At 40.5% G+C, this 27,585-nt stretch overlaps 1 protein-coding gene across 2 annotated transcripts in view; it reads left to right on the top strand.

The window, feature by feature from the left end:
- The window catches only part of PHEX (phosphate regulating endopeptidase X-linked), a 237,854-nt gene that overhangs the window by 147,192 nt on the left and 63,077 nt on the right, over positions 1-27,585 (top strand). For both annotated transcript variants that reach the window (XM_047845028.1, XM_047845029.1), the window contains 3 exons: positions 8,800-8,877; positions 17,738-17,841; positions 26,625-26,683. In XM_047845028.1, the coding sequence (XP_047700984.1) occupies positions 8,800-8,877; positions 17,738-17,841; positions 26,625-26,683 (241 nt within the window). The remainder of the gene's footprint in view (positions 1-8,799; positions 8,878-17,737; positions 17,842-26,624; positions 26,684-27,585) is intronic.

Raw genomic sequence — 27,585 nt, forward strand, 5'->3', positions numbered from 1 at the left:
AAAAATTTTTGTGACTTTGGCCCATATAAAAGCCTGAGTACAATATAGGACTGTTCCAGCTCTTGGGCTTTTCTCATCTTGGCTATGTCTGGACAAATGGATTTAGCTAATTGAAGCTTAGGATATTCATTTGAGAAGGTTTAGCAGCTGTTGTGTGTTTGCAAAAAGTTTGTTAGCAATTGACTATATGTGATTGAAAGTAATAAAAAGACACTGATTTTTTAAAAAATTGTATGATCTTGTCACTCTTCCTGTTCAGTTTTAAAGGGAGTGTATGAGACTTCCCTCTGTTTTTAAGGTAATATTGCCCCTATCTACCCTCAGGGGGATATGTTGTTTTATGGATTAATCCTTGGATAGTTTTGGATTCTTAACTCTATCACTGTTTCCTGCTCCATTTATTTACTAAGAACATCCAAATTTTTGTTTGTTTAACTCTGTTGGGTGCAGTACTCATCCAAGTGAGGGGACCATCACAAAGACATCCGGGAAATGTTCAGCACCAATTTGGCTACACTATAGCTTACCCGTGCGTGTGTAGTTTTCCTTTTTCAGACTGGAAAAACTGCCCACCTCCAAGACACATGGAGTTGGAGTTTGCAAAACAAGAGGAGGGATGGATGGAGCTGGTTTGCGATGTGGAATACTTCCTAGAATGTTGTCTGTGTTTCACGAGAAATGGGTATTGTCTGCTCCACTGGGACATGACTCAGGCAGGGTTTAGGATGGAAGAGCCGAAATCTGAGCCTTCCTGGCTTCCAGCTCTTGTAAAATCACAACTGTGACTTGCGCCTATAAAGCCCTCTGATTTAGGGGGGCGCTGAACTTATCTTCCACCCCAGCATGATGCATGAGCCTGTGAACCACACCCAAAAGCAATTTGCAGAATTAAAGTTTTCGAAGACTCCTAATAAATCAGTGCCATTCTTACTGAGAAGATAAAATTTGATTTTTCAGATAAATGCATTGTTATTATTTGTGGGATCCAGATAGCCCCAGAGGATATTAAAGCCTGTTCCCCAGGCTAATTTTCATCAATACCGTCAGCTCTGTTTAGGATAATATCTTCCGCCAAGGCATCTACACTAGTCCATCATTTGTTTGGTATTATGAAAACTGCCATTGTTTTGAAGGATAGTGTAATTCATGTACGGTCTCCTGAACTTTTGGATGCTTAAAGCTCAGAATTTTGATTGATGTTTAATCGTTATTACAGAACTCATCAGAGAGAATGAGGCCTCAGTGTGGTTAAGCCTGACTGAAGCTTTCTTTTTTTTTTTTTTGAATGGTTATTTATTTTTGAGAGATACAGAGACAGAATGCAAGTGCATTAGGGGCAGAGAGAGAGAGGGAGACACAGAATCCAAAGCAGGATCCAGGCTCCAAGGTGTCAGCACAGAGCCCGACGCGGGGCTCGAACCATGAACCGTGAGATCATGACCTGGGCCGAAGTCAGACACTCAGCCGACTGAGCCACCCAGGTGCCCCCTGACTGAAGCTTTCAAAGCCATTGCAAGCTTAAAAAAATCGTGCTATAAATTGTTTGTAAAAGGGCAATTGATCATCGCGTTCCTTTTTTTTTTTAAGTTGGTTAAATTTATAAAAAAGAAAAAAAATGTGCTAAGAGACTTAACTAGGAAGCAGAAACACAAAGCTGTTTAATTAAGTGATTAAAGTGATCCCTTTGATGTAATACATGCAAGATGTTTGAGAATTTACCTGACTCTCCAAAACAGCCAAGTCGGTGGGGATTAAAACAAATGAGCTTTCCATCTTGCTTTCTGCCAATCAGCTTAATACCAAGTGGCTTTGAAAATTCAGGAGTAAAGCACCCCTCCTGACCAGTTTTAAATCAGTTTGGTCATCTGTGTCAAAATTAGACAGTGTTTCATTGTCACAGCCAAGTAAAGCAGAATTACGTTTGTTTCTGTTTTTCCCACCAGCACTGTCACGTTGTAGTGTACCTTGTGGAAAATTCTGGGAAGGAGGGGTGACTTATGTGTTTAAATCACATTGTGTTTTAAATTTCTGATGTTCATTGTTTTTCTGAGTTCATCTGTGATAGTTATTCTCTCTCTCTCAATGGAATAATCCTCACTTTATGAACTCTCTGTTGTCTCTACAGGATTAATTGTAATTTTTTAGAGCTCTAGCCCTAAGACTTTAGGGCAAGGAATAAACTCCTAAGCAATTAAGATTTGTCGTATGTACATGTTAGTAATAGCAAAGAGCAAAACAAAATAAAAAGTAGCTAAAAATGCATGCAGATGCACATACCCCTGCCCCCCCCCCCCCCCCCCCCCCCCCCCGCCCGCAGCACTGTTCAGTGTGAATCACTTGGGCGGGCATTGTTGAGCACTTACTGTGTACTAGGCCCCGTGCCACCAATTGAGGCGACTCGATGAACATTCCACTCTTATTGAATTGTCTATGTCAGCCCAGCAAACTACGGCTCTTGAGCTGTGCTTGGCATGCTGCTTATTTCTGTATGGTATACAAGTTAAGAATGGATTTAACATTTTCAAATGGTTTAAAGAAATCAAAATAAGAATATATCATGATACATAAAAGTTATATGAGATTCAAATTTTAGTGGAACACAGACACAGCCGTTGATCTGTGTGTCATCTACAGCTGCTTTCCTAGGTACAATAGCAGAGTGGAGTAGTTGCAATAAAGACCATATGGCTGGCAAAACTGAGAATATTTACTATCTGATCATTTACGGAAAAAGTTTGCTCGCCCTTGATCTAGGTGATTCAACTTTTCTTTTCCCAGCTCCTTTATTATTCAAATACTTCTTTTCAACTCTCTGTTTTACTGTATTTGTATTAGAAGTAAAATTACCCAATTTTACACATGAGAAACTGAGAGGTTCAGAAAATTAAGTCAGTGCTGTTACTTTGTAACAGTAGTAATGTAGCAGTAATGGCAAGTTGTCATAGAATATTTTTCCTCAGTTCCATTATACAAATACAGTGAGACCATGGATCATTTATATATTTTTATGTTTCGTTAGCCAAGGAAAATCCTGGCCTTAGAGTACTTTATCAATAAGTTATTTGTTGATTGATTGGAATAGCTTATATTAAGACAGTTTTGGTTGTCCTCAGGAATCAATTCCAATGGATTTTAAACATTGCTCCATTTTCCAGAAAGTTCCCTTGGTTCTGACAAAGTCTCTTTTTCCCCTACTTTTTTCCTCCTATGGTAAGATCAGTTAATATGGAAATGTGCCTTGATATTAGCAGCCTTAAATGTCATGTGGTAGACTGTAACCTTTCATATTTTCTGATACTGTTGTTGACATTGGTCAGAGTGGTTTATCAACCAAATTACTCATTATATGAATCAACATTTATTGTGTGTGCGTCTATCACTTGTGTGCCTGCCATTGTGTTGCATGTGGGGAACACAATGGTGATTACATGGAATAGGCCATTGGCTTAATTTGAGTAGTAGCAGAAAGAAGGTTCTCTTAGCTATAAAAGCCTCCTTTATAATTGGATTTATCCCTTTGGTTAATGAAGTACTGTTTTAAATACAGATCTTTCTTCAGGGTTAATACATTAGATTGCTATTAGTCACTCACATTTTATTAAACATTAGTTTGAGGCCTCAGTGACAGCTAATGGATTAGCTGCCTTGAGGGAATAACAGTTTTGATGGATGGTGAGGGAAGGGGAGATGACTTTGGAGCCAGTGCATTGCCAAGGAGAGGCCAGTTTGGGTATGGTCAGGGAGCAAGTGGTATGAACACCCCCAGGACCTGCTAGATGTTGGGAGGAATGGATACAGGAGACAGAAAGGAGAGGGAGGCAGAAACCAGTATGGCAAATACGAAAGGCAACCTTTTTCTTTGATCTTTTCTAGAATTAGCTTTCATAGTGTTGCTTGTGTCCATTTTCTAAGGTGTGTGAACAGTGGCCCTCAAAGGAGTCCCCAGACTTTTTTGGAAGTGTGAATAGTCTGGGTTCTCCTGGCTCATGCATAGAGTTTGGCTTTGCTTGGAAAATCTTCCACCATGCTCCAAGAATCTCACGGGCACATCTGTCTCCGCGTTGACTACCGGCTTGCTTCACCAGCCTTTCTCTCTCCCCACTTTGCATGGCCCTCTGAAACTGGACCTCTGATTAAAGAGAGTGACAGTCTTCCTCAGGGGCGTTCAGGCATTTGGTTAAGAGTGTGATCTGGTCTGGCCTTACCTGAAGGACCCTCTAAATAAGCACACAACAATTACTCTAAATCCCTGGAAGAAGTCACGTTTCTACTTTCTGTTTGTAACCTGCAGTTAGCATTTATTCATCGTCTACTCAGGACCAAGGCATAAAAAAGTGCTTTACAGGATGTGTCATTCTGAATCCTTGCAGACAACCCTCTGAAGTAGGCCCTATATTTTTCTCAGACTGCATCTGAGGAAAAGGAGAGCATATTAGGGTTACATTCAGCTGCAGCTAATGGAAAACATGGTATACCATGCCTTAAACAAATAAGGGGTTTACTTTCCTTATGTCATGGAGGAGAAAGGTAGGAAGTTCAGGGCTGATATGCTGGGCTCCAGATGCCATCAACCCGTCATTCCAGCATCTTTAGCATGTAGATCTTCTTCACATTTCATGCCTTGTGATTACAAGATGGCTGCTCTACTTCTGGCATTGAATTGGCATTATAGGAAAGAAGAGGAAAAGCTAAAGCAGTGGTTCTCACTTCAGGGCAGTTTTTCCCCTAGGGAATTTTTGGAAATAACCGGAGACAATTTCGGTTGTCCAGACTTGGGGTTGGGTGTTTATACTGGCATCTAGTGCATAGAAGAAGCTGACAACACTGCTAAACATCCTACAGTCTACTGGACACCTTCCACAACAATTATCTGGCTCAAAAATGTCAATAGAGCTGAGATCTAGAAACCCTGGACCAAAGGAAGAAAACACAAACCAGCCAAATCTGTCCTTTTTAAAAATGGACTCCTGGAAGTGGAACACAGCCATTAGCCAGAATCTCATTCCATAGCCAATTCTAGCTGCAAAGGAAGCTAGGTGATACAGCTATTTTTTTGTTTGTTCTTTTGTCATCCTGAACAGAATTGGAGTCTGATACTAAGAGAAGGAAAGTAGAATGGATATTCAGTAGACAACAGGAAGTACCTGCTTCTGAAAAGTAAGAACTTTGCACAAGGTCACAGAGGTGGTGAAGATCAGCAGTGGCTTGAGCCTACTCCATTGAGGAAGGACGTTTGGTTGTCACATGCAGCAGTCCCTTTCCAGAACTTTGAATAAGGAATGCAAATGCATGCAGTGGTTACAGAAAACTCTGGAGTTTTTGATCAGTCACAATCAGCCTAGGAAATATTCCTTGTCGAACATAATATGCAGTCTGTTACCTATTTATACCACCATTCTCTCAGTATTTGCATTGGGACTTGCCTTTCCTTCTTGTCTGTGTCACCAACCCATGGGGTAACTAATTTCAGGCCTGTCTCACCATACTTTGCTCTTGAGCAAGTCATCAAGCTGTTGGTATTCATTTATCTCATTCATGAAAAGTAAAAAGGTGATGTAATCACTGTTTGCCTTAAAGTGTGTATCAGAGTTCATGCGGGAACATGAATGCCCTTCAAAGTGTATCAAGGAAGAAGATGTATAATACAGGGAATTGGAGGCTTCTGCAACTGTTGGGAAGGCTGGAGAGCAAAGGCCACAATCTCTCAGTGAACTGCTGCCCTCACACAGAAGGGGTCTTCTCAGGAGACTGCCTGGAAGCTGCTGGCACAGCGCTCCCTCTGCCATGCGCAGATGGCTCTGTGTCTGCCCATAGCTCCCAATGAAGTGAATAAATATTGTCTCCTTCTACCTTTGCAATGTCCTATAAGTTGTTCTCATTGACAGATTCTAACGTGGAGCCATGCCCCATGGGATTTCTGGAGATGGACTTCTGAAGCTTCTCGGAGAAGAATGTAGAATGGGGCGGGGTGGGATGATGTGGAACTGACAACAAACTGTCTGACAGAGGGACCATTGGAGTTTGAATGGAGGCATACATAAAGGGCACATTTTGGAAAGAAGAGCACTCTGTTCAGCTGTTGGCAATGTTGCTACTAGTCTTATTATCTTATTCTATGTATATGTCCTTGGGAGATGAATTACAGATTCTTTGTAGCTCTCTTCTGGCCTCTTCAAGTCTTGGTATTGCTAAATAAATAATAAAAAAGGATTCAATGACCTGCATGTACAGTGTAGAAGGTAATATATTCTGTGAAGCTCCATAGTGCAGTGGGGGTCCCAGAACGCGAGGTTTGAAAAACAATGCATAATTCATCAGCATGCTCCAGGAAGACCAGTGTTCAGAAAACGATTGTGGATGACCCAGCTTATATATCTCTTCACTTTTGGGGAAACTATCTGGAGCTCTTTATTTGCTCTATGTTACGCAAGTGACTAGTGGCGAGCTCATAAAATGCAACGAGTACTTAAATGCAATGAGGGAAACACTACTACAACAGTCTTGAAACAAGGGAATTTATGGGCATAGGAGGCATTGTGTGGCGTTGGGGGAGAGTTGTAACCTCTAGTTATCTGTTCTCTAGATCACATCAGGCTTTCAGTGTAACTCACAGGTTTTTGAAGGCGGAATTTGATCTGTGCTATATTTGAGGCTGGAACGACAAAATCCATTATGACTGTGTCCTATGGCACTTGTAAAATCCTTTCTGAGTCTTTGAGTTTCAAGTTTCTACTGATATTTAATATTTGAATTATCTCAAGGAAGATAAGGAAAATGTATTATGTTATTCTGTTTATTTCTTGGGTGAGGAAAATTGAAAGGGACTAAAGGTAAAAAACTCATTAGCAAGAGCAATATGCAAAGGTCACTGGTTTTGCTGTGCTCAAATAAAACCAGTGTGTTTGGGGTTGCCTGGTGTCTAGTGTTGGGTCTTCTGGAGACAAAGCTGGAGATGAGGATTTGGGTGCAAGTGATTTAGGATTTATTCTGCAAGTGCTCCCAAGAGAAACCAGCAAAGGAATAGGGGAAGCCAGCCAGAGAAGGGTGAGAGACAGCCAAGGGTGTGATTTTAGGGGAAGTCTCAAACAGCCTGATTGTTCAGGGGAACTTTGGAGTGCAAATTAGACCTCACAGTTTGTCCCAAATTGAGGCAAAATAGCGGGGCTTTCCTACTCCTGCTACAGCCAGGCATTGGCTGAAGGCTGCTGGGGTAGGTGGGGGGTGGGGATAGGATCCGAAGGTAGATGAACTCCCAGGAAAGAACTGTTTGAGTACAGGCCAGGGGCTCCAGTAGCCCTAGGGCAGGCCTTCTAAGATCTGATGTGCTGGCCACAAAAAGAAAAAGAACATTAGATATGGGGAGGGATGTGGAGAAGCAATAAAAGGGATCCCAGGGAGATCTGGGTAAATCCCTAATTTCTCTTTGAGTAAGCCACTCTTTGGTTTTTATGAAATCTAGAATCTGGGGAGAGGAGAGAGACATATTTTCACATGGGATTGTAAAGTTTCTCTAGAGCAAGAGTTGGCAAACCTTTTCTACAAAGGGCTGGATAGTAAATGTTTGAGGTTTTGTGGGCCACAGAGTTTCTGTTCCAGCTACTCAACTCTGCCTCCGTAGTGCAAAAGCAGCCACAGATTATGTGTAAATGAGCGGGTGTGGTTGTGTTCCAATAAAACTTTATAAAAACAGATGGAGGTGGGGTGGGGAAGAGAGGGGACACTAGATTTGGCCCATGGTTTGCCAGTCCCTAATATGCAAGTTCCTTGTATGGGCCCAAGGTGATTTTTTCTCTATTCATTCTCTTTATGCTGCAGAACACAGGGAGTAACTAGTATGTCTATCAAAGGGATGGTTGTGACGCATCTTACGTTAGTTTGGACCCTCTACCTCCAATCTTTCTGGCATTCTGGCCAGCATCATTCTCAGTGTTGCATGGTAATCTTGCTGAAGGGTGATTCCTCTTGTTTGACTCCTGCTAAAAATATTTAGTTCTCTCTTATCTATTGACTTTTTTAAAAAAATGTTTTATTTACTTTTGAGAGAGAAAGAGAGACAGAGCGTGAGCAGGGGAGGGGCAGAGAGAGAGAGGGAGAGAGAGAATCCCAAACAGGCTCCCTGACGTAGGGCTCGAACTCACGAACCGTGAGATTGTGAACTGAGCCAAAGTCGGACACCTCACCAACTGAGCCACCTAGGCGCCCCTGTCCTCTCCTGTCTATAAAATAAAATACAGACTCTTCGCATGGCATTCAGGAATCCCTGTGAACTGGCCCAAACCAGTTTTCCTGCATTGGTTACTGCTCTCCCCTCCTAGTACTTTCTAGTCCAGCTACAGCAAGCTACACCCCCCTCTCTGTGCCATGATCTTCTTTCCTGGGCCCTGTCTTTGCCCCTTTTGTTTGCTCTCCTGGAATGTTCTTCATCTCACTTCTGCATTTTGAAGTCCCAACCATTCTCTAAGGATCAGTTTGGTCACCTACATTAAACCTTTTTCCCATGAGGAATTAGTCTCTGCTCTGGACTTTGATAACAATATTTTCTTTGTTTTAAAACCTGTATTTTATTTTTACTATATATTTGTTTGTTACATTCACTGTACTGTTAATGTATTGAGGGTAGGGACTGAATTAAAAAAAAAGTAGATTTTTTTTTTCTGCATTTCACAGTGGGTTGTATATAGTGTAGTAGATACTCAGTAAAGAGAGTTTTCAGATGAAAGTTGCATTCCTACGTTGTGTGATTATTAATGATTTGAGTGCTGAGACTCTGACATCATTTTTTTTCTTTCATTTTTATAGGCAAGAGCTGTTTTGGCAAAAGTTGGCTATCCTGAGTTTATAATGAATGATACTTATGTTAATGAAGACCTCAAAGCAGTAAGTGCTAAATATACTGTGTTTTTGTTTTTTTGGCAAGTTTTACTGGCTTTGTGCCTTTCAACTAACCCAAGTCCCAAGCACTTAAACCGGGTAGTGCCAGAAAGCACCAACTTTTGATTCATTCCTTGGCTAGATATGAGCCTTAATATGCCAGGAGTATCACAAGATTTAGAGCAGATTCAAATTAAAGGAAGTGTCAGAAAGAATGCATAGCTGAGTGGGTACCATAAAGCAAATGGACCTGGATTCGGTCTAATTTTATCATAAAGGAAAGAATTAAGCAAATTGAGTATTTTACAATTAGTGGGCATGTTCTAATGTAAAATGCATGATGTTTGTTGTTAAACATTCTTTATGTGCTTCACTCCTATTAAATGACAACTAATAAATCTGCCTGCTGGGAGTTAACTTCATTAAACTTCATGAGTGTTTTGGCAGATTAAGTGCACATACATATGACTCCATAATTTATTGTGAGTTGGACTGTATATTTGAAGTAAGCTATTGATGGAGGAATAGTAATAATTCTTTTATTTTCTGATATTTTGGGACATGTATTTTCCAGTAGATATATTCACCACAGGGCTTTCTAATCACAACCAGTGTTACTTCCTTTCCTATATATAGTTCTGATAAAGAACTTTCCTTCCTCACAAAACCCCCTATTTTTACCACTTACTAGATTTTCTTGAAAAAGTAGTTTTTTAGTTTGTTAAATAAGTAAGGTTCTGAGGTACAGGTCTTTCCTGAAATTGTAGTTTGACAAGTCACATATCTAGAAGAAGTCCTAGCTTTGTAGATGAACATCAGACTTTTATAAGCTTATTCAGAAGTGAGAGAAAGCTTTAATGATAAAGTTTCCCCATTGGGCTCCAAGATGTGGCCTTCCAAAGCATATTGATCCAGTTGCTATGCAGGAAAATACATATGCTTCAGCCCGTCTTATACATTGTTTTGATGCTGAATGGTCTCACTATTACTATGATAATTAAAAATATTGCTCCACCTGACACATTCCTGTACATTATATTTTAAGCTCCACAGTGATCCTATGAAGTAGATGGTGTTTATCCCCATTTTGCAGAAAAGGACGTAGAGCCTCAAAGATGTTCAGTGATTTCCTCAGTGTTCTACGGGGAATCCGAGCCTGGACTGACATCTGGGCCCAGAAAGCTCTGCAAGGTCCTGGTCAGGCACCTGCACTGGAGGAAGAGTTGTGGGTTTGAAGAATCAATGGGAGCTCCTTCCCAGAGCTGGTTGGGAAGGGGGAAGAATATGGGGGGGTGTCATATTGTCTAGGGGTTAAGAGCACAGGCCTTGGAGTGATTCTGCCTTTTCTACTTATTAGTTGTTTGATCTTGTGCAGCTTTGGTTAGCTTCCTTTTGGTTATTGGCTGTGGGTTTGCAAGCTTCTCAGAAGCTTCCTGGGGTAATCTGAAACCAGGCCCCATGCTCAGCGGGTGGGGAGTGAAGGAAGAGGCAGGCCACTCCAGGTTGGTAGGTGGTAGTTTAATAAGCCAAGGGGCTTACATACTAGGGCAGCAAGACGAGTGCATCCCTGCACCTGCTCGCCAAATCTTAAAAGTTTATATAGAGGCTATAACTAGGTTCAGTCATGTATACTGTGTAAGTGTTCTCAACACCTCATCACTATCTCAAGGCCGTGTCCTTGGAGCCGCCTCTGGGAGCGGGGAAAGGCAAGTGGAACTCACATTCCGAGGACAAGTATACAAATGCAAAAGCACCTTGCATAATGTTCTGCTGCATAAGTAGGTTCCCTGTGAGGGGTAGCTATTACTTTGTGGGTCAGAATGAGAACTGTCACTGCTGAGAAGAGCATCACTAGGGCACAAAACTCCTTAGGAAGAGAGCCTGAGTGAGACTGGCAACTATTCCAAGTCAAAGATGTAGATGAGACGGTGTGAGAGGCATTTTGGTGTAGTGGTTAGGAACGCAGGCCCTGGAATCAAAGTGCCTGGAGTTAAATCCCTGGTCTGCCATTTACTAGCTGTGTGGCCTAGGGTAGCTTATATAACCTCTCTGTGCCTCAGATTGCTCATATTAAAATGGCGATGACAGTAATAATCCCTCCCTTACACGGCTGCTGTGAAGATCAGGTAAGTTAACATATTTAGAATATTTAAAACCTACCCTGGCACACAGTAAGCACAATATAAGTGTTAGTTAGGACATCTTTAATATGTAGTTATGATAGGTTATTTTGGTGTGGAAAATTCATTATGAATTGACTCGTGCGGTATCCAGGTGCCTCAAATTGATTTAAAAGGCTATACAGATGGAACAGTCTCAAGCTTTAAGCAAATAAGATAGCATCAAGGGCCCACTGTCCATATTGAGTTGATCAACTTTTGTTGGCAGTCTGCTGTTGTCTAAGGTGAGTGCCCAAAATGTAAGTACTCACCGAATGCAGTGAGTGCTTGCACTGAATCCAGATGCCAGACAGGATGCACTGTTCGGTATGTTTCCTTGTTTCTCTAGGGTCTGAACTGAAGCCATTAGACACCAAGATGTTAAGCGCTTTTGTCAAGAAACGGCTTTCGTCTGACTCATTGCCGGAGTAGACACAGTTGAACTCAAGAGATGCTAACAGTTTAAAAAATGGGCAGTGAGAAAACATCCAGATAGTGAAATAAAAATACGTCTGTGTTCAGAAATGGATAGAAGAAATGAATAACCCCCAACCTGAAACTAGGTAAAGGATGCTAGATGTGATAGTAATAGTGTCACTGAGGTAATAGCTGGCGTACAGTGAGGCTGTGTTTTCAGGTCTGGGAAACATGTAGGTAAGGGCTACTCTAGGGCCTGTGAGAAATTTTTGGTAATACAAGCTCCGAGTGTTGAGAGGCTGTTGGAAATGAAAAACAGCTTACTTCATTTGACGCAAGCAAAGATACGATTCATCAGGCAGAAAGGCAAAAGGAAAGAGCATAGAGATTAGGTAATGGATCCGATGAAGGTCAAGGAGAAAGGTTGAAGTCTGAAGTTGGGCTCATGTGGAGGTAAGAGCAAATGGAAAAGAACTTAGAGGCAAATGTAAAGAATTAGAGGAAAAAAAATTTTCCCTCTGTGAGTTGACAAGGTAAACTGAGATACCCAGCAAAGTATTTCTGAACACCGCTCGTAATTTAGTCTTTGCAAAGAGCAGGAGATGCCCTTTGTGTGAATCCCGAGTAGCATGCGGGAAAACCTACTAGTTAGCTTAAACATGTAGGTGTAGGTCCATTTTCAAATTAGCCTCACAAAGTGTTCTTTCATTTATCCTTGATGAAAACAGACTCAAGAGCAAGTTGGCGTCAGTTGTGGAAGGGTTGGCGCATTAGCCTATTAGCCAGGAAAGCCACAACCACACTAGGCATTTCAGAGTGAGGGGAATTAATAGGAAGAGGGGCTGAAGATTCTTCCAGCATCATCATAAGAAACAGGAGAGAGAATGAAAGAGAACAAACACAGCAGCTTTTCACCTCCTGCCACCTGCTGATTTCCCCCAGTGCCTCCTATTGGCAGGAAGCCAACTAGCACTCGGGCCTGGGAAATAGAGTTTTCAGATTCCCAGCCCCAGCATTATAGAACAGAATAAGCTGAGACACAGTAGGTAAATAGTTGGCCCCACTAGGCATTTCACTCATTCTTGTGAAAGCCAATGGAGAATTAGAGTAAGGGCTAAAGTCAGAGTCCCAGCTGGCCTCTATTTACTTAGGAGAATTGGATCTAGGTAATTTTTTCAGAGGAGATCAGGTTTTCTGGTGAGTGATAAACACATACATACATAAACATATAAACACACATATAGAGATATACAGATGTGTGAACCCACACAATATTCTCTGGGGGTGGGTCTTGGTCTTCTCTAGCCAGTGGAGCGTGTGTGTGTGTGTGTGTGTGTGTGTGTGTGTGTTTGTCAGTGACAGAGAGTGCTACTGCTGCTATGCAAGAGTGAGGTGATATTTAGGTGACATGCTCCAGAAAAACAGGGTGTAAATAATTCTATACAGTAGGTAAAGAAACAAAACATTGTCCTGAGTTCTTGCAAGTTACCTCTGGCCACCATGGCCCTGAAGAACCAAGAATTGCCACTGGAGGGCAGTGCCCTGGTGTCTGCTAACCTTCCAGCTAGCCTTCCTTAACTCCCACACACTGGCCTCCATCTTGAGTATTCCCCTGGCAAGAGCAGGCCATGACCTCCTCTTTCCCCCAGTGGAGGCTACAGGGTATCTGGTTCCATGTGGTTCCTGGCTGATGTGCTAGCTGGCGATCCTGAGAGTCACCCATATGTGGCTGCTTTTGGGAACTCCATCATCCACAGTATACCATATATGTAAGTTCAACATTTTGAACATTATCTCTATGTATGTATGTACGTATGTATACACACATAACACTTATGGACAAAGCCATCTAAATGCAGCAATCTTGCATATTACTGTGCCATAACTAAGGGAAAATGTAAGTATGAATCTGAATTTCGTTAAGGTTTTAGAAAATTCTATGGATGCCTAGCATAAAACCTTTCTTACAGACACTTGGATATATCTGAGTATCTTTACATGGATTTAACTTAAGTGTTGTAGAATCTGTACATCCTATTGGCTTGTGTAGTGTCTTATCAACATGTACTTATCCTACAGGGAAGCTGATCACATTTCCTTGTTCTGCCCTTCCTACATGTTCCTCACCCTTGAGGTGTGGTAATAGCTTTATCTCTTTATCCCTTAAGTCTGTGATACTTGATGCTTGGCATCCAGGATAGGATTTCCAAGAAGAGAAATTCACATTCCCCTGAATTTTCGGATCTGGATGGCTGTTCCTAGGAAATGACATGAGAGCCCCAAATAGTTTCCCAAAGATCACTCAGTTGAAAAGTCAGATGTAATTGATTGAAAATCATTATCACCTTGACCTATGTTTTCACCAGTAACAGGACAAGAGTCCCTTTCAGAGTTTAAACATTATTTTTGAAGAGTATAGGTGGCTTTACAATGTTTATGTGCATTCATTGTTGTTGCTGCTATCTCTGCAAGTGAAAATTTCCCAGTGGTTGCTGGGTTTCATAGTTTTTTTTTCCCTTTCATTGAAGGGCCTCCTGAAATATTTGAAATTATCAAAGTATTATCACATGGTAGAAAATTTGGGAAATAGAGAAAAGGAATGAAAAAGCACCCATGATATTGGTACTGGCACATAATAATGCGTACTTCTGTTTCAGTGTGTTGTTTTCTTTCTAGTTTTGTATTGCTGAAATTGATGCTTACAAATAATTTTGTATACTGACCTTTACCATGACTTCTTCTCTTGTCCTGGTCTTCCAGAGCCTTAACTAGCATTATTTTCACAGCTGTATGATAAGTAAACTGTCATAATGTATTTACTCACTGCTTCTCTTCCCACCTTTAGTTCTTACAGTCCCCTCCTCCTTCCCTGTACTGTTTCTGTTGAATCACCAGCATTCTTATTGAGACCAATGAAAGTAACATTGAAGTAGGAGCCTAATGATTTGAACCATGTGGCCTTGCCAAGTTCCATAATCTCTTCAGCTCTTTTCCCATCCATCATTTGGGAATAACATGCTGGCCCTTCTGTCTCCCCAAACACTTAACTTGTGTCACAGAGAAAAGTAAAATTTTGTCCCGTTACCTGTGTTTTCCATTAAATAAATGGACTAGAGTGATTAAACTAGGGTAAGAAATCACAAAATTCTGTTTAATAATTAATACTATTTTAAAATTGTCCTTCTAAATATACATAAGCCATGGAAAAATTGTAGTTACTTGCCTCTGAGTTTTGTTCCCTATGATTATTTTTTTTAAATTTTTTTTTCAACGTTTATTTATTTTTGGGACAGAGAGAGACAGAGCATGAACGGGGGAGGGGCAGAGAGAGAGGGAGACACAGAATCGGAAACAGGCTCCAGGCTCTGAGCCATCAGCCCAGAGCCCGATGCGGGGCTCGAACTCCCGGACCGTGAGATCGTGACCTGGCTGAAGTCGGACGCTTAACCGACTGTGCCACCCAGGCGCCCCTGCCTATGATTATTTTTATGGCAGTGGTAGGACCTTATTTATTTAAAAGTATTTTTAGACTTCGGCCTGTTCTTTTTAAGGAAATTTTTGGATGGTTTTCTGTTTAATGTCTATAGAACAACCTGAATATTAAGGCTTTTTTTTTTAATGGAACAGGAAAGTATCATGATTAGCAAACTCTTCTAAAAGTAACAACCGATCCCACAGATATTACTGAAAAGTTACTATTTTTGAACGAAATTCCTTTGAGAGAATTTGCCAGAAAGTGTTGAGAAACCCAAGAATGTATCTGAATTTTTCATCAGTTACAATCACATTCTGAAAGTTCTGGCAGAGCTGTCTTGGGAACAAAAGCTAAAAAAGGCTAAGGGTTGAACAGCAGACACATCTTTTAACTATATGACTCGGGAATGCATTAGGGTTGTTAGTTAAGGTTGCCTCCTAAAACAGGGAGTTTACTCTGTGTCTTCTGAGACTTTGAGTATAAATTTCTTCTATTTTTAAATACAAACAATTATAAGATTTTATTTTGAAGCATCTCAAACATTGGAAAAGTATGTAAAATCAAATTTTGAACACATCAGCTTTAATAAATATTAAACATGGCTACATTAGCTTTGTAATGCACATATACATTTGAAATGAATAAAATAGATACCATGGAAATTCTTTCTGTAATCCACCTTGACCTAATGATGCCCTTTCTTCTTACCTACCTCTTCCCTAGATATAAACTCTATCTGGATTTCAGTGTTTATCACTCCCATGCATTTCTTTATGCTTTTGCTACATAGGTATGTATCCATAAGCAACATATAGTATTGGTTTACATGTTTTAAAACTTTAAATTAGCTCATACATCCAGCTTGCCTTATTCACTCAGCATCGCTTTTGAGATTATTTCATGTTCATGCATACATGCCACTCTTTTTTTTTATTTTTTAAATTTTTTTTTTTTTCAACGTTTATTTATTTTTGGGACAGAGAGAGACAGAGCATGAACGGGGGTGGGGGGCAGAGAGAGAGGGAGACACAGAATCGGAAACAGGCTCCAGGCTCTGAGCCATCAGCCCAGAGCCCGACGCGGGGCTCGAACTCCCGGACCGTGAGATCGTGACCTGGCTGAAGTCGGACGCTTAACCGACTGCGCCACCCAGGCGCCCCTACATGCCACTCTTTTTAATAAAAGTGCCATGTTGCTTTCCATTATGTGACTGCACCGCAGTTTATCAGCCACTTCACTAAGAGGCTTGATGGAGGGACAGCTTAAAGTCGTATCTTTATAATTGGTTGGTCAAGTAGAACAGCAAAGGTGCCAGGAATTGATACTTTCATTCCTGCATTTCTCCCTGTGCCTTCAGTTGTTTTGCTCCTTCCTTTATATTTTGGCCTGACCCCTGGAAAGGTCAAGATGAATCATTAACAGAGATACTCTACAGACATAATGAGTATCTATTGTATGTTAGGGAAGAGAGCCAGACATTGGCCAACGAATAGGTGACTGTCAAATCTATAACCATCAAGTTGTGTGTGCATGTGTGTATATTTATAATGTAATGCCTGTGGGTTTCATATACTTGAGTTTGCTGTATTTTAATTTTTGCTTTTAAAATCATATGGTTTAAATACACAAAAAATATAGCCGATAAGAATTTGATTACTGTTGGTTATTTGCTTATTCAAACATGTATTTTTCTTATTTGTCCCAGTAATATATTTAATTAATTAATTAAAAGTTTATTTATTTATTTTTAGAGAGAGAGAGAGAGAGAGCAAGCAGGGTAGGGGCAGAGAGAGGGGAAAGAATATTAATCCGGCTTCGCACTGTCGGCACAGAGCCCAATGCAGGGCTTGAACTCATGAACCACAAGATAGTGACCTGAGCTGAAACCAAGAGTTGGATGCTCAAACGACTGAGCCACCCAAGTGCCCCACCCCACTAATACATTTTAAAACCAAAGTATTAGATGTTACTACAAACCATTGCTTTTACTGTTATACAGATATTATTTAATAATATTTAGGTTAAGTACTGCTAGTTTTGTAGAGAGTGGCTATAGAATTGAAATTGTTTGCCATTCTCCTTCCAAAAAAAGATAAGGAACTCAAGAATCCTTGATGTCTGTTTCCCAATTGTAATGTACAAATTGTTGTGAGACATCAGCTTCCTGTTTTTCTATGTAAGCTGAATCTAGGATTTGCCTCTATAATGTCATTAGTTTTTGGTGACCAGAGAATTTTTTTGTGTGGTAATAGACAAATATCTGTTAATAATGGAATTATCCTAGTGGCTCCATTGTGCTCAGGATGGGAAATAAGTCCCTGAATCACTTTGATTTTTTTTTCCCTTCATGAACAAATGCTGATTACAGTAAATTGGATTTTAACATTTGACTAAATCATCATGTATAAGCTAAATGAAGTTTTTTAGCTGACTAAACTGAATATTATTAGAAGAACCTATGTTACAAGTAAATAACGTACCCATTTTAGAAAAGATGAAGGACTCAGGTGAGCCAAGAAATTTCAAACCTAGGATAATAGGTTCTGTAAAGGTTAAAGTAGATTTTTCAATTATAAAGCAAGTGAAACGCATCATAAATTATTGCAGCTTCTCTTGTTTTTTACTGTGATCCAGAAACCATTGTATTGATTTTGGGGCTTTTTATTTGAAAGGAAAATCACTGAGATGAAATTTCATGGCTTTGTGGATACTGGGCTAACTGGTGGAGGTGATGTGAGGAGTGCAGCCTCTCCGTTGGCAGAGCCCTCTTTTATCTGCACTTTGAACAATGATGGTTGTGGTTTGTTTTATTCAGATCAAGTTTTCAGAATCCGACTACTTTGGCAATGTCCTGCAAACCCGCAAGTATTTAGCACAGTCTGATTTCTTCTGGCTGAGAAAAGCGGTTCCAAAAACAGAGTGAGTAAAAAAAAATTAAAAAATAAAAGAAGGTGAAAGAGATAAATATGTGGTGGGAAGTGAAGACCCTTTAGGTCAAATTTTGTAATTTCCTCTAGTCAGAGTAGCTGGCTGTCCAGTTACCTTGGTTTGGCAAAATCTGTGTTAGGTGTTGATAAGTCTTATTTGTGATATTATATGAATCAGTTCTTAATTCTAATTATGGCATCAAAACATACTGCAGGAATGCTTATTAGGGTACAAACGTGTGAATCATTTCTAGATGTACTTATAAATATATGTATATTGAAAACAAATTGCTCTAGAATTTCACACTCAGGCAGAAACTTTTGAAAATCTTAAAAAAGAACAAATACTTACAAACTATAGGTACAAATGTAGAAGTAATTGTATACTTATGAAGTAACTAGAAGATTTTGTTGAAGGAGTAAGTGTCACAGAACTGATGGCTGTATAATTTTTCTCCAATAGCAGTTATAATTTATTCCCCTTCCTCCCAGCTGCCTGTAGGAACTTTCCCTATAGGTAGGCAGTTTCCCTAGGAACTTTTGGGGCCAAGGCCAGCCATGATTTCCTTCCCTAGCAACATGTGTATGATGCTAATGATGGCATCTAACCATTATTATGTTGACAATGTGCCAGGAAGTGTTTTACATGTTAGAATTAATTTAACCTCTTGTCATTTCTGTGAGGTGTACGTACTATTTATTATCCCCACTTATCAAATAAGAGGCTTACAATTAAGAAATCTTCACTTGAGGTTTAGATCACTTTTTTTAATTGAAATACACTTGACACAGTGTTCCCTGTAAGGTTTAGATTACTGTTGGTTCTGCCTGCTGGTACTTTAGATACTGTTCTGCTGGTGCCCACTTCTCCACTGTTTTTCTCCCTGTGCTGCAGACTGCATAATTTCTGTTGATCTGTCTTCAAATTCATGGATTGTTCCTTCTGCATTTTCAAATTTGCTTTTGACTCATGTAACAAATTTTTCATTTTGGTGATTGTACTTTGCAGTTTCAGAATTGCCATTTGTTTGTTTTTTAGTTTCTCTTTGTTGTGATTTTCTGTTTGTTCAGTCACTGTTATATTTACCATTAATTCTTTGAATATAATTTAATTCTGTAGGCTAATTTGTAATGGCTGCTTTCAAGTCTGCTAAACCCAACATCTGGCCTTGCTCAGTTTTTATTGACTGCATTTTTTTTAACACTTTTCTCTCTTTGTATAGCATAATTTTTTTGTCGTTGAAAATGACATTTTGGATACTACATTGTAACAACTATGGATTCTGATTAATTTTTCTGAGGCTTAAAAAAAGATAACTTTCCTTGACTTAGATTGCAGAATCTATCTCCTTATATAGTAGGCGGCCATGGAGGTCTCTTCTCATCTTTTAAATTCTTATGTTTATTTTTGAGCCTCATTTCCTAGAGGTTGTCCCTGTGCCTGCACAGCTTAGCGCTCTGCCAGGGATTGGGGTAGACCTTGTGCTCAAACACCTGGAATAGGGAGGGCTTCTGTCCTCTACCAGTTGATCTGTGTATGGGCTGGGAGTATATTTCTCAGTTAGCCTTGGAGTTCACTTTCCACTGGGCTCGCTTGAATCTTTCCTGTATGTGTGTCTAGGGTCCCAGGCCGCCAGGGGTATGCGGAGATCTTACCTCACCCTTCTATGACTATTTTATTTCTAAGATCTCCCTTTTAAATTTCTGGCTTGGGGTTGCCTGGGTGGGTTAGTTGGTTAAGCATCTGACTCTTGATTTTGGCTCAGGTCATGATCTCATGGTCTGTTAGATCGAGCCCTGTGTCGGCCTCTGTGCTGACAGTGCAGAGCCTGCTTGGGATTCTCTCTCTCCCTCTCTCTGTGCCCCTCCCCCCTCAAGTGTTCACTCTCTCTCTCTTTCTCTCTCTCTCTCAAAATAAATAAATAAATATTAAAAAAATTCCTGGCTCGCCTGTCAGTCTTCCCAATGGGAACTGTAACTTCAGGCTGGCAGAGCCGTGGGCATCCTTTCATTTGTTTTCTACCAAGTTTGCCACTTTTAGCTGACAAAGCTGCAGGTTTTCACCTCCACCTCCAACTGAGTCCACCCCCTGTGGCAACAAAGCTGCTGATTTGCCAGCCGCCCTACCTGTCCTGATAGAACAGAGTTCTCACTGACCATGCTGGGAAGGGCAGGAGCAGTCCCTGGCAAGAAGGCCACAGACTCCTGTTCTACTTACTTCCAAGCTCTAGCACTTTTTCATAATTAAACATTTTTCAGTTTGTTGTTTGGATTTGATGATCAATTCCCAGAGCCCTAAAATGGTTGTTTGTTGGCCATTGTGTCCAGTTTTATACTTGATTTTTGTGGAAGGAATTTGCTGACTATTTCATATCATCATAGCTGGAAGCCTGGTTTCCATGGCCCACTTTTTTTTTTATGGCCTACTTTTTAACCTTGGCTGATATTCTGGTCTCTGGATATTTGACTGGCTCTTTTTATGCTCTCTGGGTCTCTTGTTACTCTCCCTTTCAACTCCCTGCTCTTTTCTAGACTGTAGAAACTTGAGGCTCTGTACCAGCCCTTGGCTTAAGCTGTGAATACTAGCTGTCCCTCTTACCCATGGCTCCCAATCTACCTATCTCTGCCCTCTGCCCTTCTGGCCTTCCTACAGCATCCACCCACAAAGTTAGTTCAAAGTGCTCACTTTAAGGAGTAGGCCTAAAGCTGAACCATTGCTCTACCCATCCCTGACTCCAGTCAAAAGAACATAGGTTAGAAGGTTTTCAGACTTCTTTGGAAATGACAGGCAACTGCTTTCAAGCCATGTGCTCCAGTGTCCTTGGTTCTCTCCTCTCATCACAGTGTCTCTCAGCCCGTCTCTCCTGCTTCATTCCTAACCTCAATCAGTCAATTGAAATTTTAGATGTAAAAGAAAAACGAAATTTTAGATTTAGGGTTCTAGAGATAGCTCCTTGAATCTGACAACCTCAGCAAATGTTTTCCAGTATCCGGATGAGCATCTCCATGTAGTATGGTAGTCACAGATCTGTGTGAATCATCCTGCTCTTTCAGATCTACTTCAGATCGGTTCAGACTCTTCTTGCAGTTTGTGGATAATTCAAGATATTTTTGTCACCAGTATTTTCCTGAATTTTTGGCGTTTGTGCTTCTCCATATTAGGGATACTGTCAAGTTAATTCAGTTTCAAAATGTCATTATGCTTTTGGGTGTGTGACAAGGCCTGTGCTGCTAATTGAAAACCTCCTAAATGTGTCCTTTTTACCATCATCCTAAAATACTGATGGACTTTCAGATTCGAAGGGCCTTGTCTATTTTTCATATTTCATTCATGCCTTGGAAAAATGTTGGCTGACTTTGTGGGCTTAGGCAAACCGCATGATTCTGTGTAGTTTTCTTCTCCATCAGCAAAAAACAAATACCTCTTTCACAAGGACATTAAATTGGTTAATGTTTCTGGAAAAGTTATGCACGAATGAAAATCCATGCAATAGTACTAATTCTTGCTTCCTCAAACTATGTGTCTATTTCAGGGAAAGTAACATTAAGAAATTGAAGGTCCTCTTTGTGTGGTAAAGGGATAGGATAGTCCATTTTTTAGAAGAAATTTTGGGCTGCTCCTTTTCAGGCATTGTAGGGAATTTTAGCTTCATGACACCCACTGGCTTTAATCGACATCTTTTAGTTTTGAAAATTGATGAGTTAATCTAGTGGGAGTGATTCTGGAGTAGCTCCACTACACTAGTTTACTTTGAATAGCACATCATGATTATATTTCCACAAAGCCCTGAAATAACATTTTGCTTCTTTGTGGGTATAGGAGATAAATACCCTTTATCTTTCATTCTCATGGAATCCATTTTAGCCGAACTAATGTGCATTAAGAAGTTTCTAACGCGATGGGAAATGTCAGCAAGAATGGAGTTAATTGGGTGGTCATCCCTGAAGGTACATATTGAGGGGTTGGTTCTCAGAATTGTCACTTCATCAGCTCACTTAAAAATAGAGGATTTACTCTACTGCTTGGCTTGAGTCAAAAGTAATTTTTTCCCTTAGGATCCCCTTTCTTTGACAGAAATGGCTTTAAGTCAGCTTCCCTATTAACTCACTCTCACTCTGCTGTGACCAGACATGTCTGGAATTTCTTTCTCTATCTTTTCAAAAAATAGGTAAAAATAGATCAAATGTCTATACAAATTATGATTTTTCCCAGAATTTTTGTTTGTAAAAGCATTCTCTATAGCATGGAATGGGAAGGATATAATCTACAGGATATTAGAAATAAAGTAATAAATATTCTATGGTTTGACCATTCCCTATTCCTTTGACTATCTTTAAGAGCTGATAGGTAAAATGTAGAACTTTAGCCTGATGTATATCTATTTTATATGGTTCAAAAAATCAGAGTACCAATGTCCTTGTCTTTAAACAACTGTGTTTCATTATTACACTCCTTTTGTGTATTCCATTGTCCAGTATAATTTCATCCCCATATATTTTTCTTTTGAAATTTATACGAGACCTCTTCCCACCTTGTCCACTAAATCCTTCCCCAAACACAGTCAGCAGGAACACCCTAAAGTCATGGTAAGAAGAATTTAAAGCACTTGAATGACACTTTTCGTTTATTCAAGTAGATGTATATATAGCAATAAATTCATTTCAATAGATGTAATGATCTTCTGATCAGCACATGCCACTGGGACAATGGTCTTAGCCCATAAAGAGCTTAACATCTTGTTGGGAGACAAGTTGTGTTAACACATATGCTTTCAGGGCCCAATCAGTTAACAGATGGTGATGTAGACAAATGTAAACTGATGGGGGGCGGTGGGGACTGTGGAGAACTAGTCATTGTACACCTCATTTCAAGGAGTTCCAGTTCAGTCCTTTTAAAAACCGTTGTGATGGGCAGACAAAACATTTTCATGAGAAAAGTCAACCCATTGGTTACAACTTCATCTACGGACAACACTTGTCAGTGTTTCAGTTATCTATCTCCTGCAGTCTAACAAACCACTCCACTAGGCTCAGCGGGGTGCTTGTTGTTTATGAGCTTTCATGTAATTGCAGTCAGAGAGTGGCTGGAGCTGGAGTCATGGGGGAGGGGTCTTCTTTCATGTCTAGTGGCTGATGATGGCTGTTGGCTGCCTCTGGCTTTGCATACTGGGCTTCTTTATAGCGTGCTGATTGAGCAAGAAACTCCAAAGAGCAGGTTCCTGAGAAAGAGAGGAGGAAGGAACCCTGTGTGCACACTAGGGGGAGGTTGTATTGCCCTTAATTGCCTGGCATAGGCAGTCCCGTGGTGTCATTTCCATTGCATTTTATGTTTTAAAACCAAGTCACCAAGGCCAGCCCATAATCCAGAGGAGAGGAATGTAGACTCCACTTCTTAATGGGAGGAGCGCAAAAAAAATTGCAAACACATGTTAAAATCAGAATAGGTAGCCTTATACTAGAGAATGGTAAAACTAAATATATAATACACTTGGATATAATCAGGGAGATATACAGAATATTTAATGGCTGGTTTGGCATGGGCAGTGACCAATAAGAAGCAGCAGTAGCGCCCACAAGTGGTAAGATCTACTGGTGCAGCCACTAAATATCAGCTCTGGGTACAATCAAGGCTCCAAACATACTTTACAGACAGCACCAGCTCTGGGAGTTCAGGAAAGGTGAAATCGTGGGCCTGAAATAAGAGGTTGTAGGTACTCTTGCTGAAGCTTCAGAGGCCCCATCAGGCCCTGTCTGATTGTTTGATCTCTTTGTTTTGTCCACCTTTGTTCATCAGCAGTTAGAATCATTTTTCCTGCATGGCCCTTATCCTCACATTTTGCAAGTTCATTCTTTGCTGAAGGCAGGGGAGAGAAGGGATGAGCTCTAGGGATATAAATCATCTTTTGTACCTATTACGCTTCAGTCCATTTTCATTTAGGACTTGACTCAATCTTCAGACATACTAATGCTGGGTTCTTTGTACGGTAATGTGTTAATTTTCTGTTGCTGCTGTAACAAACTACCCAACGTTAGCAACTCAAAATAACACAAATGTATTATCTCACAGTTCTGTAGGTCAGAAGTACAGGATGCCTTGGCTGGTTTCTGAGATCTAGGTTTCATAAGACTGGAATCAAGTTGTCAGCTGGCTGGGCTCATAGCTGGAGGCTCTGGGAAGAATTTTGTTCCAAGCTTCTTGAGTTGTTGGCAGATTCACTACCTGCCAGTTTCAGAACTGACATCCCTACTTCCTTGCTGGCTGTCATTTGGGAGCCACTGTTCCCTTCTAAAGGCTTCTCTCTGATCCTTGCACCATGGTCCTTACATCTCAGAGCCAGCAACGGTATGTGGAATCCTTTTAACTCTTGGAATCTGACTTCCTCCCCGCCATCTCTGGGACTCCAGACACAGAAGGTTCTCTACTTTTAAGGACTAGTGATTAGATTGGGCTCACCTGGATATCCAGGAGACCATCCATGTTTTAAGCTCCTTAACCTTAATTGTATTTGCAGTGTCCTTTTTGGCATGTAATGTAACCTCTTCACAGGATCCAGGGATTAGGACCTGAACATAATTCCACCTACCTCAGGTAGTGACCTTAGAATGATGAAAGTGTTTTCCCCTCCACTTGTTTCCTCAAGAAGGTAGACCAGCCAGTAAGTTTGTTTGCTAAACATTGGGGCTTATTGAAATACTAATCCTAACTCTGAAGGAAAAGAGTACACATTTTATGGAAAGGAGTACATGTTTCAGTTTTGACTAGAGGAGGCACTCTCTTGATTTCCAGTAACGTCTCCGGTATACTGTAACACTTAAGAGAACCGGTTTGAAGTCACAGCAGACCTTGCACAAGTACATAATGCTTCTTAAGTCTCATTGTCCTCATCTGTGAGATAGGCTAGTGATTCCTACAGTTGCTATGGGGAAGACTACGAATAGGAAGTGCCTAGGGCATTGTGAGCGCTCAGTGAAAGTTTCCTACGGCCACTGTTACTTCTAATGATAATAGAATGATGTATTTGTGGACTTCTTTATAGGGAGAAGGTGTGGGCCGATCAACTAGAATCAACCCTTGGATTTCCTACCAGTTTCATATTAGTCTGACTTAAATTATTAGCTTGCCATAATTCTTCTGTTATATATAAATCAGTAAAATGATTGTTTTGAAAAGGGATCTATATGAGTTTATTTTGAGCAATTTAGTTTAAGACAGATTGCTTGGTTTTTATCATAAAGGGCAGAAACTCACAGGCCTCTAAATCAGGGGTCAGCACGATGCAGCTTGTGGGCTAAATCTTGCCTGATGCCTGTTTTTGTGGGGCCCATGAGCAAAGAGTGATTTTTACAGATAAATGTTTGTAGTCGATCTAATGATATGAAGCACTAACTCTGAATCCCAATTAAGCAAAATATTATTTTGCCTCTAAAGAATTCCATTCTTCTCATTAACAGGCTGTCTTATAAAAAATTGTATTCACTTGTTCTATTTTTAACTTTATCAATAAAATTTTGTGGAACCCTTTCTCTTACGAAAGAAGTACCTACATAACATCTTTGATTTTTGCCTCTTTGGTTACAAAATGCCTAATTGTCTACCATCTGTTTACAGAAAAAATTTTGCGAAGCCCTGAGCTAAGTAGTCCATGCATTTAAAGTGGAATGTAGACTCTTTTTTAAAAATTATTTTTGAGAGAGAGACAGACAGAAGACAGACACACAGAATCCAAAGCATGTTCCAGGCTCTGAGCTGTCAGCCCAGAGCCTGACTTGGGTCCTGAACTCACCAACCGTGAGATCATGATCCGAGCAGAAGTCAGATACTTAACTGACTGAGCCACCCAGGCGCCCCTGGAATGTAGACTCTTTATAGCTGGAAGGTACTCCCCTGATTGCTTAATGCAGGATCTTAAAAAAAAATTTTTTTTAAGTTTATTTGTTTTTTGAGAGAGAGAGCGAGAGAGAGAGCAGGAGAGGGCAGAGAGAGAGGGAGAGCAAGATTCCCAAGCAGGCTGTGCACTGTCAGTGCAGAGTCCGATGTGGGGCTCAAACTCACAGGCCATGAGATCATGACTTGAGCTGAAATCAAGAGTTTGACGCTTAACTGACTGAGCCACTCAGGTGTGCCTCTTAATGCAGTATCTTAATTTTATAGCTGAAACCAAACCCCAGGAAGGTGGGCAACTATTCCAACACAATCTGGCTACTTAGTAAAAGAGGCAGGATGACTCATTAGCTCTTTGGATGCTTACATCTGTAAACTGTCCACTGGAGCAGGGAGAACCTCTGGGTGGCATAGTTATACTTTATCCATCTCTCTTTACATGGATTTCTGTGTTGTCATCAATGCCAAACCTCGAATGGACAGGTCAGAAGTGATGCAGCATAGAAAGTTAGCTGTCCCATGGATCCATTGAACTAGGCCTGCCAAACATCAGCTTCTTGCTGTTTCCATCTATGGGGAGAGCCCTTTAGATTCTAGAATTTCTCATTAAAGCTATTTCAGAAGCACTGGTGCTGACTTTTTCTGTTAAGTTAGTACTAGTGAATAAGCAGGCATGTTAATATATTCTCACTGAACCATGTTCAGTTTATGATGAGGCTGCTCATTGAACAGAGCAATAACCCTAAACTGAGGTGGTAATTTCCCCATGTGACCTATTTCCCCATTGCTCGCTGGTTATTTGCTAATAAATCTTGCCACATTGTGTTCATTCTTGTTGCCCTCCTGCCTGGATAATGATGATTTCTTGGTGGTATTTGCTTCTCTTTCTACAGGTGGTTTACGAATCCCACAACCGTCAATGCCTTCTACAGTGCATCCACCAACCAGATTCGTGAGTACTGGCTTCTTGTCTCCTTGTTAATGTGGTACAAAATGGAAGGATCTTTTCCCTGACTGTGATTTCTTTATTTACCTCCAAAAGTGATCAGGTATGTGGGTGAAGGAAGTTTAAGTTTCTGTATCCATATGCCCGATTTGCTTCACTCCCTTCACCTAATTAAGTAAAAACAAAACGAAATGAAAACAAACAAAAACCCCAAGAGGACAGAACTACGATAAATAACACTACAGGGCAGTTGGCCATGAAAAGAAAACTGTAGTCGTCTTTCATAATGTTCTTAATGACTTTGCACCATTTTTGTTTATTTCTAGGATTGATGGGGAAAACAAGCAGGTAGCTGGGCAGATGATAGAACCTGAGGGGCCTGTCTATAGAAATGCTTGGAAATGTTCTAATTGACCCTAGGATGTAAAGTCTTAAGTGGCTTTTATTTACACATACTGTGTAGGTAAAAATGCCATGATAAGTTTACAAAATGACTAAAGGTCAGATTAAAAAATCTGACGGTACCAAGTGTTGGCAGCAGGGACACATACTTATTACTGGTGGAAGTGTAAATTGCTTCACCCACTTTGCAGAGCAATTTGGCAATACCTAGAAAGGCTGAAGATGTCCATGCATGTCTGTGACCATCACTGCCCTCCTGGCATGTGCCCTGGTGCTTTGTTTCTCCAAGTGTGATCTTGGGAGGGATAGCAATGGCATCATGGAGCAACTGGTTAGAAATGCAAATTCTTGACTCTTAAATACAGAGAACAAACAGAGGGTTGCTGGAGGGGTTGTGGGAGGGGGATGGACTAAATGTGTAAGGGGCATTAAGGAAGACACTTGTTGGGATGAGCACTGGGTTTTATACATAGGGGATCAATCACTGGAATCTGCTCCTAAAATCG

The sequence above is a fragment of the Prionailurus viverrinus genome, chromosome X (assembly GCF_022837055.1).
Source record: "Prionailurus viverrinus isolate Anna chromosome X, UM_Priviv_1.0, whole genome shotgun sequence".
Taxonomy (NCBI): domain Eukaryota; kingdom Metazoa; phylum Chordata; class Mammalia; order Carnivora; family Felidae; genus Prionailurus; species Prionailurus viverrinus.